We start from the raw sequence: 14,870 nt of genomic DNA, 5'->3' as shown, positions 1-14,870 counted from the left end.
ATATCTAGCATCTATCTATCTATCTATCTATCTTCAGACATCTATCAGACATATATCTATCTATATATCTAGCATCTATCTATCTATCTATCTATCTTCAGACATCTATCAGACATATATCTATCTATATATCTAGCATCTATCTATCTATCTATCTATCTATCTATCTATCTATCTATCTATCTATCTATATCTCTCTCTCATTTTGGCTTCAGACATCTATCTGTCATATATCTATCTATAAATCTATCATCCATCTATCTATTCATCTGTCTATCTATCATCCATCTATCTATCTCACTGTTTGTCTGTATGTTTAACATGTCTCTCTCTCTCTGTCTTTCACACACTCACAGAAGCCATAGTGCTACGGAGAGTGAATACTTTTGAATAATAATCCCAAGTTAAAGAAGACATTTGGTTTACAGGGCACGCTGTCAATTTAGAATCACCACTTAACAAATCTCCATTGATCATTCTGTCTACTGAAGACAAGCAGAGTTGTCCCCCCTGTCGTTAATCTATTGTTGTCAACCACAATTTTATGACATTCGTTGGAATGTTTATGCCGGAAGATGTTATCTGGAAATTTCTGCGAGATTAGTCTTTTATATTCGGTCTTATAACTTTAATATTTATTGTTCACTTTTTATGTGGTGAAGCAAAAATAAATAAAGACAAAGTATTTGTAGCTATTTCCAGGTATAAATAGACATCGTTTTTTGTTTTCTTGTTTTGTTTTGCTAAAGCGAGACCATAATGAAAGCAAACAATGTATTGGCAAATAAATGTGCATTTAGTGAACGAATAGGACTATGTTTGTGACTATATCTAGGACTATGCCTACTGTTTAGGGCTATGTTTAGGACTATGTCAACTGTCTAGGAATATATCTTCTGCCTAAAACTATGTCTAGGACTATAACTAGAACTATGTTTAGGACTGTGTCTACTGTCTAGAACTATGTTTAGGGCTATGTATCATCCTCATTTCATCTGTCTCTTGATTTTCGTCGTAGGGGTGCTGTGACAGTTCGCGTTACCAAATCCCTCCACTTTTCCCGGTCAGCAGCTGTTCCTAGCAAGATATCAAGAGAGAGGCCGGTCCATTCTTTTATGATATCCAGTCAGTTTGTCTTTAGACGCTCATTCCTGGTGCTCCCTCCAATGAATATGTTCAGGACTATGTTTAGGTCTACACCTACTGTATAGGACTATGTTTAGGTCTACACCTACTGTATAGGACTATGTTTAGGTCTACACCTACTGTATAGGACTATGTTTAGGTCTACACCTACTGTATAGGACTATGTTTAGGTCTACACCTACTGTATAGGACTATGTTTAGGTCTACACCTACTGTATAGGACTATGTTTAGGTCTACACCTACTGTATAGGACTATGTTTAGGTCTACACCTACTGTATAGGACTATGTTTAGGTCTACACCTACTGTATAGGACTATGTTTAGGTCTACACCTACTGTATAGGACTATGTTTAGGTCTACACCTACTGTATAGGACTATGTTTAGGTCTACACCTACTGTATAGGACTATGTTTAGGTCTACACCTACTGTATAGGACTATGTTTAGGTCTACACCTACTGTATAGGACTATGTTGAGGTCTACACATACTGTATAGGACTATGTTTAGGTCTACACCTACTGTATAGGGCAATGTTTAGGTCTACACCTACTGTATAGGACTATGTTTAGGTCTACACCTACTGTATAGGACTATGTTTAGGTCTACACATACTGTATAGGACTATGTTTAGGTCTACACCTACTGTATAGGACTATGTTTAGGTCTACACCTAGTGTATAGGACTATGTTTAGGTCTACACCTACTGTATAGGACTATGTTTAGGTCTACACCTACTGTATAGGACTATGTTGAGGTCTACACATACTGTATAGGACTATGTTTAGGTCTACACCTACTATACAGGGCTATGTTTAGGTCTACACCTACTGTATAGGACTATGTTTAGGTCTACACCTACTGTATAGGACTATGTTTAGGTCTACACCTACTGCACAGGGCTATAATTAGGTCTACACCTACTATACAGGGCTATGTTTAGGTCTACACCTACTATACAGGGCTATGTTTAGGTCTACACCTACTGTATAGGACTATGTTTAGGTCTACACCTACTGTATAGGACTATGTTTAGGTCTACACCTACTATACAGGGCTATGTTTAGGTCTACACCTACTGTATAGGACTATGTTTAGGTCTACACCTACTGTATAGGACTATGTTTAGGTCTACACCTACTGTATAGGATTATGTTTAGGTCTACACCTACTGTAAAGGACTATGTTTAGGTCTACACCTACTGTATAGAACTATGTTTAGGTCTACACCTACTGTATAGGGCTATGTTTAGGTCTACACCTACTGTATAGGACTATGTTTAGGTCTACACCTACTGTATAGGACTATGTTTAGGTCTACACCTACTGTATAGGACTATGTTTAGGTCTACACCTAGTGTATATGACTATGTTTAGGTCTACACCTACTGTACAGGGCTATGTTTAGGTCTACACATACTGTATAGGACTATGTTTAGGTCTACACCTACTGTATAGGGCTATGTTTAGGTCTACACCTACTGTACAGGGCTATGTTTAGGTCTACACCTACTGTATAGGACTATGTTTAGGTCTACACCTAGTGTATAGGACTATGTTTAGGTCTACACCTACTGTATAGGACTATGTTTAGGTCTACACCTACTGTACAGGGCTATGTTTAGGTCTACACCTACTGTATAGGACTATGTTTAGGTCTACACCTACTGTATAGGACTATGTTGAGGTCTACACATACTGTATAGGACTATGTTTAGGTCTACACCTACTGTATAGGACTATGTTTAGGTTTACACCTACTGTATAGGACTATGTTTAGGTCTACACCTAGTGTATAGGACTATGTTTAGGTCTACACCTACTGTATAGGACTATGTTTAGGTCTACACCTACTGTATAGGACCATGTTTAGGTCTACACCTACTGTATAGGACTATGTTTAGGTCTACACCTACTGTATAGGACTATGTTTAGGTCTACACATACGGTATAGGACTATGTTTAAGACTACATCTACTTATAGGACTATGTTTAAGACTACATCTACTTATAGGACTATGTTTAAGACTACGTCTACTGTATAGGACTATGTTTAGGAATATCTCTACTGTCTAGAATTATGTTAAGGAATATTTTTTAGAAATTTGTCTAAGACTATGTTTAGGACTATTTAGGAAAATGTTACTTATATGTATAAGACTACGTCTAGCTTAACTCTGAGTCTTTGTCACTGTTGATTTGACCGCAAAATGCACTAAACATATTACCTACATATCTTTGATCACAGAATCGTCTACATGTCTTAATCACATACAAAATAGTTTTTAGATTCGTATGTAAATTTAAATTATTTGTTCCTGATTAGTTTTTACCTGCTTACTGCAGTTCAAAGCCTATTAAGTCAACATTCTGTTTATAAAAATAATGACAATATCCGATATTTATTTTTTTTTTATTTTGGAGGATTCGAATTTGTCAAAACAACTGATCAATAGATCATGATTTCCAGTTTTGAATATATTTTTTTTAAAACCCATTCGTTTTAAAATCATGAACACATTTGTTCTTGTTATTGATCGCCTACACTTCAAATCAAAGGAGACAGTTTAGAGCAGTTTGGACTTTGGATAATACGAGGGGGAAAAAGTCTCTTTATGGGTCAGAGATTTGTGTGTCCAGAGTTTCCCCGACAATCCAACCCAATGGATTCATCATGATGTTCCGAATCTCCATCTTTATTAGAAAATCCTACGGGTCGAAATGACCGCCGGGGGGAGTCTATATTTGGGAACATCTGGTCAGGGAACAGAGTTTTTTTTAAAGTTGTCTTTCTAAAATGAAATTTTCAGCTGAACTATATACGTATATTTAAATATACTTCCACGACGATAGGAAATATGTGTCTACAATTTAAGTACTAGTTTATAAATAATAGCGGTTAGGTTTGAATCAAATCAAGCTTCAGGATAGGTAATGGGTCAAACATGAACATAGCCGCTCTTTCGGTCCGTTTTTATTTCTGGTCCTAGTTTATAGACTAAGAAATTTGAATTTAAATTTGTGTCTTTCTAAGCGGTCTAAAAACTTAATCTTCGGACTCGAAGACAATATATATATATATATATATATATATATATATATATATATATATATATATATATATATATATATATATATATATATATATATATATATATATATATATATATATATATATATATATATATATAGATATATAGATAGATAGATAGATAGATATACTGTATATATGAAGTGGGAAGTTGCCTTCTTTTTCTTCATCAACTGTTAACTGCTTGTTGTGGACGGTTGTTGACTTGTATTCATATGTACCACGCCTATTAAGCCTATTCTGTGTCTCCCTTGTTCTGTGAAAGTTATTCTGTGTCTCAATTGTTCTGTTAAAGGCAACTATTTCTTCTATATCACTGCCTCTAGATAATTTCTTCTCGGGATGTGCCACTTTATAAGCCCTTATCAGTCTTACTATGTCTTCTATGGATTTCGGTTTCCTCTCCAACAGAAATATTTTTAATTCCTCCTGACACTCGTACATCACTTTGTCCAGCATGAGAAATGTCTTAAGACTGTCAAAGGTTTTTTCTACCTCAGCGGTTTCTATCCAGTTATCGAAATGGCTGCTCATTTTGTCCAAGAAGGTCTGCGGGTCATCCTCTGGTTCTATCTCACAATTAACAAACTGTTGGCGATAGAAAGCTTCTGTTTTCCCGAAAGTTCGAAGCAGTTACTCTTTCACAACATTGTAGTTGTCCTGGTTCATACATATTTTTGAAGGGACCTCCGCTGTAAATGATCTAGACAATAAGAATGTCCATTTATCTTCAGGGTATTCCAGTTCTCTCATTTCTATTTCGAACTTATTCAGAAAAATGTCAGTGTCCATTTTGTCTTCGTTGAATGTCAAACCTTTATATTTTCCCAGTTTATTCCCTGTAGTGTCACTCTTTCTTTTATCACTATCTTTTCCTTGGTCTGTTTTCAACTTTTTCTCCGCTGTCTCCTTTTCCAAAGCCAATCTCTCTCTTTCAATAGCTACTAATTCGTTTTTCTTTTCTCTTTCCATGGCAATCTTTTCGTTTTCTCTTTTTTCCTCCATAGCTAGTCTCTCCTTTTCTTTTTCTCTTTCCATGGCTAATATCTCCCTCTCTATGGCTAATCTCTCCCTCTCTATGGCTAATCTCTCCCTCTCCATCCACCTTTCTTGAACGTATTTCCTTAGTTCCGCCCCTTCCAGATCCTACAACCTCCCCTGTTCCTTCAATGTTGCTACCTCAGCCTTGTCCGCCATTGTCTATTATCAATAGTCGAATAGTCTCCTGTCTCTAACTCTAGATCTAGACTTTAATATCTCTACTGTCTGTTGATCAACTATGTACAGAGGAATACTTGGGTTTTACCTTCACGTTGGGTGCCACTTGTTACGAGCAAATGAAACTCTTAATTATTCACCAACAGACTCATTTATACTAGGTTATGAAGACTCTTGAGTAACAAACAATACTGTGTCAATTACAACTTCGTTTCCATTCCTCCATCTTTAGATTTGTCCTCCTCTCTCTCTTTCAGCACGCATTCGCACCATTCCACATTCACACTCTGCTGCGCACGTAACACGGATCTTGTGTGGTGCCCCAGCGGTCCAGCAGACCAAAGGATAGGTGAAAGTGAATGTGTAGTTAGATGTGAACCTGGCCTAACTGATGTCTTATAATGAATATCTAGTTCATCTAATGGTCCCGTACGGGGGGTTCACGCGATAGTATGAAAAACTACTTAATAATTGTTGTTTTAAATTAGGTCCAACTTATATGCATACTAAATAGATTTTTTTCTTTAAAAAAGTAAACCTTTTTTTGTGTGTAAATGTAGTAGTTAGTATGACAGAACTTATGTAACTTAGCAATACAAATGTAAAAAATATTTTTTTTTACCAAAAAAAAAAATAAAACCATATGCATAAATGTGTTTAAAATATGTTGAGCGTTGATCCCCCCTACTAAAGAGACTCGCGTGTTTGTTACAATTAATAGTGAATTGTTGTAAAAGTGGTTTATTTTTATGAAAAAAAAACTGCTTGCATGAGTGATTTTAAAAATTAGATTTTTCGCTTTCAGAAAAGAAAAAAGTAGCCGTTGCATCAGAACTTTGAATGGTCTAAAATATTATGATGTCGGATTTTCGATATCTTTTCTAGTTTACAAGATCTAAACGGGACGGACGGACAGACATTCCACACAAAACTAATAGCGTCTTTTCCCCTTTCGGGGGCCGTTAAAAATGGTATTTTGAACAAAATGTAACTCATTACAAAATGACACGTATTTTCGCTTTGGATTTCTGAAGTCGTCTGGCCTACCCAGCTTACAACAATACGCTTATCTTTGTCTTTTAGCCTCGTTGTAGTGGTTAGAATTTTTAGTTATACGAAGACAAAGAAGAAAAAAAACTCACACACACACCTTAAATTAGAAAACAAAAATCCTACATTTATTATCCAGTGTCTCTCTAACCCAATATTATAAAGGAAAATTTACTACTTTACTTGTCATTGTGGGTAATTAGACTAGGAGCGAGTGTCCACACATAGTAAGGGCTAAATATCTCAGTAATTAAAGTAAGATGGACGCATAAAATTACGACTTCTCAAATTTTTTTTAAAAAGGCGTCGTTACTTTTTCCCACCAATGGTCTATAATTTCCTTTGTGCACTAACTAATACGCGTGTCTTAGTACAAAAATTAATTTACTGTTATCAATCTCAAATTAGACTTTGGAGTATCAACCTTTAATTAGTCTATCGGTCTCAAATTAGACTATGGAGTATCGATCTCATATTAGATTACAGAGTATTGATCTCAAATTAGACTGTAGAGTATCGATCTCAAATTAGATTATAGAGTATTGATCTCAAATTAGATTATAGAGTATCGATCTCAAATTAGATTATAGAGTATCGATCTCAAATTAGACTAGGAGTATCGATCTCAGATTAGACAACACATCTATGTTTCTTATCACAAAGTTTTGTCTTTGCTGTTAAAAATAGAACCTATTATTATTTATTTTAAACGGCCTCACACACACAAACACTACGATACGCAGACAATCGCACATTCACAAACATAATAAGTACACACACACACACACATTGGCACACAGAAACAAATATCTTGTGGACTTTACGACGTCATTATTTAGATGTACAACCCCCCCCCCCCACACACACACACCCTAACCTAGAACCAATCGGATGTCTGGTGACTTCTTACTGACATTTATGTCTAGTACAACTTGTTTGCTGTGGTGTCATTTTCATTTTTTACTCTTTTTATTATTTTTGTTTTCATTTTGGTTTTTGTTATTTTCGTTTTGTTATTGTTGTTGGCTTTACAAATCCTGTTAGTGTCATAGCCTTCAATGAGCAGACCATGGAGTAGACATGATGAAAATCTAAAGACCGAAAACAAAAATTGTTCGAATAGTTTCGCACTATTAAAACAATTGTCGCGTACTTGGACGTATCTATTCTGACACATCTTGTTTCAATCTATTCTTTATTTGCATGTTTGGTGGCCAGTGATGAGAGGTAAAGATCTGTTATTGGAGATTGCTCTTGTAATCACTTGTGTCTTAGAAACATGTGCTGTAATGGACAGCGTTTTAATGCTCTATTTAATTAACTTTCTTAATGATGGCTTATGTAGAAAACTTTTTAGTGATGTCTTATGTAGAAAACTTTTTAGTGATGGCTTATGTAGAAAACTTTTTAGTGATGGCTTATGAAGAAAATGTTGTTAGTGATGGCTTATGAAGAAAACATTTTTTTTTTAGTGATGGCTTATGAGGACAATTTTTTACCTTAACTAGCGTATATCTATAGTGTAAATCTACAAAGAGCGATAACAAATGAACCTGCCATAGAGCTATCATGTTGCGATGATATTCCGTTCTCCTCTGATTCAGTGCTTTGAGGTTTATGTAAAAACAAATGTTGGTCCTGCCCTCACCCACACACCCAGAACAAAAATGTTATTATTCTATTTGCAGATAGGAACGAATCATTTCTAACAAACTCCCATTCAGTCTCCAGACTTCTGTTTTAAAATGTAAAGTGTCGTGAAACCGATGTGTAAGCAAACTTCTGTACACTTCTCTCTGGAGCTTGACGCGTGTACCACGTGACACATATATGATGGAAAAAATCCGAGACAGTTTTGATGTAGTCTCAAGAAATCCTCGTAAAACCTTGTAGACAAAACAAAAAGCCGAGTTTTACATTCTCTGCCCTTAGACCAGTGGACGTCAGAAAAAAACTTCTTTATGAATCAATCAATAGTTCAATACCTATGAACCAAAATAAAATAATGTTCTAAAATGTATGGTAAAAATTTTTCTGGAGAGGCTAATGCTTGGTTCAGAGACGTATCACAGTCAATGACAGTCATCAGGGAATGTTCTAGAAGACATGGTGAATTTGAACACAACGTCGAAGTTTAAATGTGAACTTTTTCATCTCCTAAAATAGAAGATTATTAGCTAACTTGTTTTTTCTTGTTGCTCACTCAAAGTTCAGGGCCAAACGCTTGCCAACTTTTATTACAATAACACATTTCATATTGTGCTTTAAAAAGAAATGAGTGAAGGCGCTATGAAGTCTGTGACCTAGATTGGGTAAGGCGGTTTCTGTCAACAGTTACGTTGTGACCTTTACACTTGAGCACTTCCGGCCCTTCGATCTGGAGGCATTTATTGGGGAAATGAGTAATCAAAGAGAGTTTATTTTGGGGAGGTTCCCCTAGCAATATTGCAGGCAGCTCGCCACGCTTCATTAGACTGAAACCTGAATCACCTTTATATCGATTTTAATATAAGCTCAACAGTAACAAGAAAAAAAATATTAAAAATTAAAAAAAAAACAAAAAAACAAAGCTGATATGAAGTATAATTGTATCGATTAGTTTGGATCAATCATGTAATTAAATTTGTAATAGATCTAGACCAACAACTATAAATCTGTACGATGAGAAATATTTTTACGAATTGTTTTTGTTTAGCGCTATTTCATGCTTTTAGCTTTATCAGTACACTTTGATCCTATCACGTGACTGGACCAGTTGAGAAAATGGGGGAGAAAGAAAAGAAATATCTGTGTGAAGTTTACGTTATCACTTTTTAAAAGTATTTATAAAAAAAATGGAGGAACGACCGAAATAAGAGCCCATGGGTCACGACCCTTCAAGCCGACATACATAGTGAGGTGAATATTAAAATAGAATTTTAATATTATTTTTTCAAACTTACTTTAAGGCGGCGACTTATAAAGGGTGCCAATTTAGCTTATACCACCATTTCAGTAAAGTACAATTTCTTCCCTTGTTCGAGATACCAAACAATATAATTAATTACCAATACTTAATTAACTAATTGTTTTTTTTTATTTATTGATTGACTCTTGTGTTGTTATCAGGTAAAAAGATAAATAATTGTGCAAAGTTTCAGCTTGATCCGAGATTGGGTGTCGGAGAAATAACGTGTTCAAACTTTTTAAAAGACAGACAGACTGAGTTGATAGAAGCTTTATAGTACAAAACGTGAAAAGAAATTAAATAATAAGAAAATAGCAGTACCTAAACAGATAAGAAAAGACTCTTACTGCTACTTAAAGTAAATGAAGTACAAGATGTGTTATGTTCTGCATTCTGGGCAGTGAAGAACTTGATGTATTGTGCGTTATTAGCAGTGGAGCACTTGATGTATAGTGCATTCTTGGCACTTCTGAGAGTAGGTATTTGATTATGAATGAGCTCATCCTAATACATAGCCAAGTCCACCAAAGGTTTATAATCAGCTCCTAATATCTGTTGTATTGAGTCCATTTATAGCACCCTCAGAAGCCTTGAGCTGCAATAACAAGGCAACTTAGAAAAATTTACGTTGATGGGAAGGTAGAAAAACCACTCTACGCAAACAAAACATTTGAAATCACGAAGCCTCCCTTCTCCACATCGTTTGCTGTTCTTACTGTCTTACCTTCGCCACATCGTTTGCTGTTCTTACTGTCTTACCTTCGCCACATCGTTTGCTGTTCTTACTGTCTTACCTTCGCCACATCGTTTGCTGTTCTTACTGTCTTACCTTCGCCACATCGTTTGCTGTTCTTACTGTCTTACCTTCGCCACATCGTTTGCTGGTCTTACTGTCTTACCTTCGCCACATCGTTTGCTGGTCTTACTGTCTTACCTTCGCCACAGCGTTTGCTGGTCTTACTGTCTTACCTTCGCCACATCGTTTGCTGGTCTTACTGTCTTACCTTCGCCACATCGTTTGCTCGTCTTACTGTCTTACCTTCGCCACATCGTTTGCTGGTCTTACTGTCTTACCTTCGCCACATCGTTTGCTGGTCTTACTGTCTTACCTTCGCCACATCGTTTGCTGGTCTTACTGTCTTACCTTCGCCACATCGTTTGCTGGTCTTACTGTATTACCTTCGGATCTTAACGAGAATGAAGTTAATAACCAATATCCTATAGATCTAAATCTGTAATGTTTATAGCTACAAGTGCTACATGGGACGAAAACGTTCAAGTTTTGGGCTGATTTAAAACCATGGAATCACTAACGTAGCACACAACCAGATCAGGTAAATCAAACGTCAGAAGGCGGGAAAAGCGTATGGTTTCATAGAAGCACAAAACCATTTAGGGGCCGATACTCTCAGAAAATCGATATGTCGTCTGCGCTAATAGAAAACAGCTAAAAGGTAGTAGAGTTCTCTCCCTTTTTTACTTGCCGCACCCCCCCCCCCTACCTTTCCCTCTCTCTCTCGCACACGCACACTCATACTTTCGCTCCCTCTAATTTCTCCTCTTTTTTTTGCCTACATATTTTATTCAGTGGTCAGGTCCGAAGATGAGGCTATTAGCGGCTATCATATTACGTAAAGAGATTGAGTAACGCGGCTCGTTAAAATGGCGCCAGTATGAAGTTAATGAAGCTCAGCCTTGCAGATTTGATTTGCGCTACAAGGAGAGGAATGATCGTCTGCTACATCTTTAAACGAGGTGTATACATTCAAGTGCAATCATAGTTAGCTATAGCTTTTAATGAATTTACATGAGAGTTATGAAGTGCGTGCGTGTGTGCGTGCGTATCTGTGTATTAACTTATGTATTACATGTTTTTTGACTAGAATTGGACTACATGATATTTGTAGACCTTGCGATCTAGAGTAAACATCTGTTTCTTTGACCAACGGTTACCGAGATTATCATGTGGCCTGCACAATGACCAACCGCCTTTACTTTCCCCAACTAATGTCAGGTACCCATCAGAGTTGGGTGAACTCAGGGGCGTCCTAAAAAATTCCGAAAGTCAATCTACCAGTCCTCACCAACATTCGAACCCGATACCCCGCGGTCCGGAAGCCAAGCTTCACCACACAGCCATCACACCCCCTATGAATCAAGAATATCCCTCCATATTGTTTTTCTACAAATTTAAAGGAAAGTTGGAAATCAAAGACCGCGAGGGCATGGAGACAAGCTGTTCATGATAGACTGTACTATGGGAAAAAGGTGAAAGACACTTAGTATGGATGTTCCTATTAACTTTGGCGAATTGCCTAAAGATCTTTACATAATCTGCCGATAGATCGCAACAGCTGAAAGGGATACTGTACTTTTTTGTTTGTTATAAAACCTCTATTCGAGTCAGAACTTCATGGAACCTGGAAGCTGGAGGTAGGATGGTGGAGTGTGGAACCTGGACATGGATCTCAAAAACGGCTCTAACGATTTTCCTAGAAATGTAACTGTTGATGTATGTTGGCCACACGGGGAAAAACTCTAGTTTGACCGTTATAATTTTTCAAAGTAAAAAAAGAAATACATTAAATTTGGCTAGAGAACGTGGCATGGTATAGATCTAGATCCAGCATCAGTTTTGAAAGGACTATCGCGTTCGGGAATCTCCGAATGTAAGGTATTATTGATTCAAACAAAAGTTTAATAAAATTTTGCGCTTCGTCTTCTAAATCTAGATCTAAATACCTATAATTGGAATATTATAAAGTGTAATAGATCTATACATTCGGGGGCAGGGGAGGCAGGGTATACAAATATATTGTTTTTTTATTTAACATTCATTAGTCATTGAGAGAAAAAACAATCACTCTGTAAGATGTACATAGGAGATATTGTCTTTATTTTTTTAAAAGTATTTTTAATTTTATTCTTGTTTTCTATTCATGTCAATTTTTTGTTCCAACATTATCTTAACTCTATATTTCTCAAACGTTTTCTAGTCATAACCCCCCAGACCAAAAATATTACTATTGCGAACCATTTTGCCAGCTTGACGAGAACTCTGTAATCCGTACTTCAACACTCAGAGATTCATTCTCCTGGCGTCTACAACGCACTATGTCTGCTATTAAGAAGAGCGCAGCTTAAATGAAAGTCAAATGAAGAAGGTGTGGGACAGGTCGATACAGTAGCAAGAGAGACATTAGAGGCAGTAGTGCGTGTGTGTTTTCTTGAGTGGCGTAAGATCGTACTCATCTTCTGGGGGCCCGTTTTGGTATGAAAAAAAACTCGTGAGAAATATTCTACCGTTCTGACGTAACATAAACTTTCTCACGGATAATAAGATTAATTAATTATTAATATTATTTTTAATCTCTCGAGTTGCATTGTCGAAGACGTATTTAATGATGTCTCCTTCAACTGGACGCTTTGATCCGATCAGTTTGCACACGCCTCCAGCGAAACATCTTGACAGATCCTACTTAGATGTAGAAACTTATAATTTATAAGATAGCATCATTTTTTAAAAAAGTAAAGTTCCCCTTTCAGACCTTGCGATCTATGGGCAGATGATGTAAAGGTCATCTGTTTCTGTGGCCCAACGAGGGTGTCATGTGGCCATTACAACGACCAACGCTTTTATCTTTCCCCAAGTAATACCAGGAACCGATTAGAGCTGGGTTTGTTCAGAGGCGCCCTAAATATTCCTAAATGTAAAATCACAGATTTAGCCACGATTCGAACCCGGGACCCTTCAGTTCGGAAGCCAAGCGCTTTACCATTCAACCACTATCTTTTTTTACTGTTTCAAACTGAAATATTGATTCATTACGAGGCTAATACACAAATGTTTTATCCGTGAAGGTCACCTTACAATATGTGAAGCTCTGCACTAAAACTACTACTTAGAACAACTGAACTTATCTTTACTAGTACACTACTGAATAGACAACTTGAATACCATTGTTTATCAGCAAATGTATTTCCCATATTGTTTTCTTGTCATTCAACTCAATGCTAAAGGTACATCATTATCTTGTACATCATTATCTTCCTATTTTCCGAGAGAGTACCACATCACAAAATCTTCCATTCATTGTTCTACATACATCATTACCACTGCAATGTCAACAAATCCTCGACATCCCATAAAAGCCTAACTTGGAACATAAATCCTATCCAAACCCAACACGTAAAGCTGATCCGAATCTTAAAAGCTGGACCTCATTCATTAAGATTAGAGTTTAACAAGAGGTGGCCAGATGGGAATAAACAGCGGGGCAATGGTGGGCTGTCCTGGTTTTGTCTTCTTGTGTCGTGATCACAAGTTAAATATTTGATATTGTGGCGTGAACAGCTGTCTCCAAGTAGGCTAGGACACACTTGTGCCTGCTGAGTACCCCAGTCTAATGTGCCTTGACACACAAATGAGTATCCCAGTCTAATGTGCCTTGAAACACAAATGAGTACCCCAGTCTTATGTGTCAAGACACAATAACTACCCCAGTTTAATATGTCTAGACACACAAAATAGAAACCCAGTCTAATGTTTCTTTTCCTGTGCACACAACTGCACAACGACATGATATTTAACCTTTTAACGTTACACACTTAACGACACATTGTATATTTGTCCCCATAAGAACACATAGACAGTGCTTTAGTCTTTAAAACAAACGTGTCGGGACTTGTGTGCTTGTAAACACTTCCCAGTTTCTGTACAGGAATTCGAACAAGCAGTGTACTTCCTTTCTATCAGGACTTTACTTTTGTATGTGTTGTTGTCGTGTGTGTGTGTGTGTGTGCCATGTTGGTTTTTAATGAAGACTAAAATATGGATTTAAAAAAAAATTGTTTCACTTTCATTTGCAATAGTAACCGAACTTAAACAAATAGCTGTACAAAAGTCAAAAGAATGAATATTTACAATTCTATTGTATCACAGATGCAAGGTCGTTGTATGTTCTCTATGTTACTATCTTAAGTAATAAAAGCTATCTTTCTCTTCTCGGCCACGGTTGATTTGTTTCTAATATTCACAGGTTGATAACCGACTGCCACAGCTTGTTAAACATCGGTCCAGGTGTGTTTGGCCAGTTCCAGAACCTCAACACTCTGTAAGTAAAACCTTGGCTTATCACAATGTATGTAAGTAAAACCTTGGCTTATCACAATGTCTGTAAGTAAAACCTTGGCTTATCACAATGTCTGTAAGTAAAACCTTGGCTTGTCACAATGTCTGTAAGTAAAACCTTGGCTTGTCACAATGTCTGTAAGTAAAACCTTGGCTTGTCACAATGTCTGTAAGTAAAACCTTGGCTTATCACAATGTCTGTAAGTAAAACCTTTGCTTATCACAATGTCTGTAAGTAAAACCTTGGCTTATCACAATGTCTGTAAGTAAAACCTTGGCTTGTCA

At 36.7% G+C, this 14,870-nt stretch overlaps 1 protein-coding gene across 1 annotated transcript in view; it reads left to right on the top strand.

Moving 5' to 3' along the window:
• The window catches only part of LOC106056314 (thyrotropin receptor-like), a 184,939-nt gene that overhangs the window by 147,910 nt on the left and 22,159 nt on the right, over window positions 1-14,870 (top strand). Inside the window, exon 5 of the mRNA XM_056023923.1 lies at window positions 14,494-14,568. Within this exon, the coding sequence (XP_055879898.1) occupies window positions 14,494-14,568 (75 nt within the window). The remainder of the gene's footprint in view (window positions 1-14,493; window positions 14,569-14,870) is intronic.

This window comes from Biomphalaria glabrata, chromosome 3 (assembly GCF_947242115.1).
Source record: "Biomphalaria glabrata chromosome 3, xgBioGlab47.1, whole genome shotgun sequence".
NCBI classification, from domain to species: domain Eukaryota; kingdom Metazoa; phylum Mollusca; class Gastropoda; family Planorbidae; genus Biomphalaria; species Biomphalaria glabrata.
This window is presented reverse-complemented; position numbering and strand designations above follow the sequence as displayed.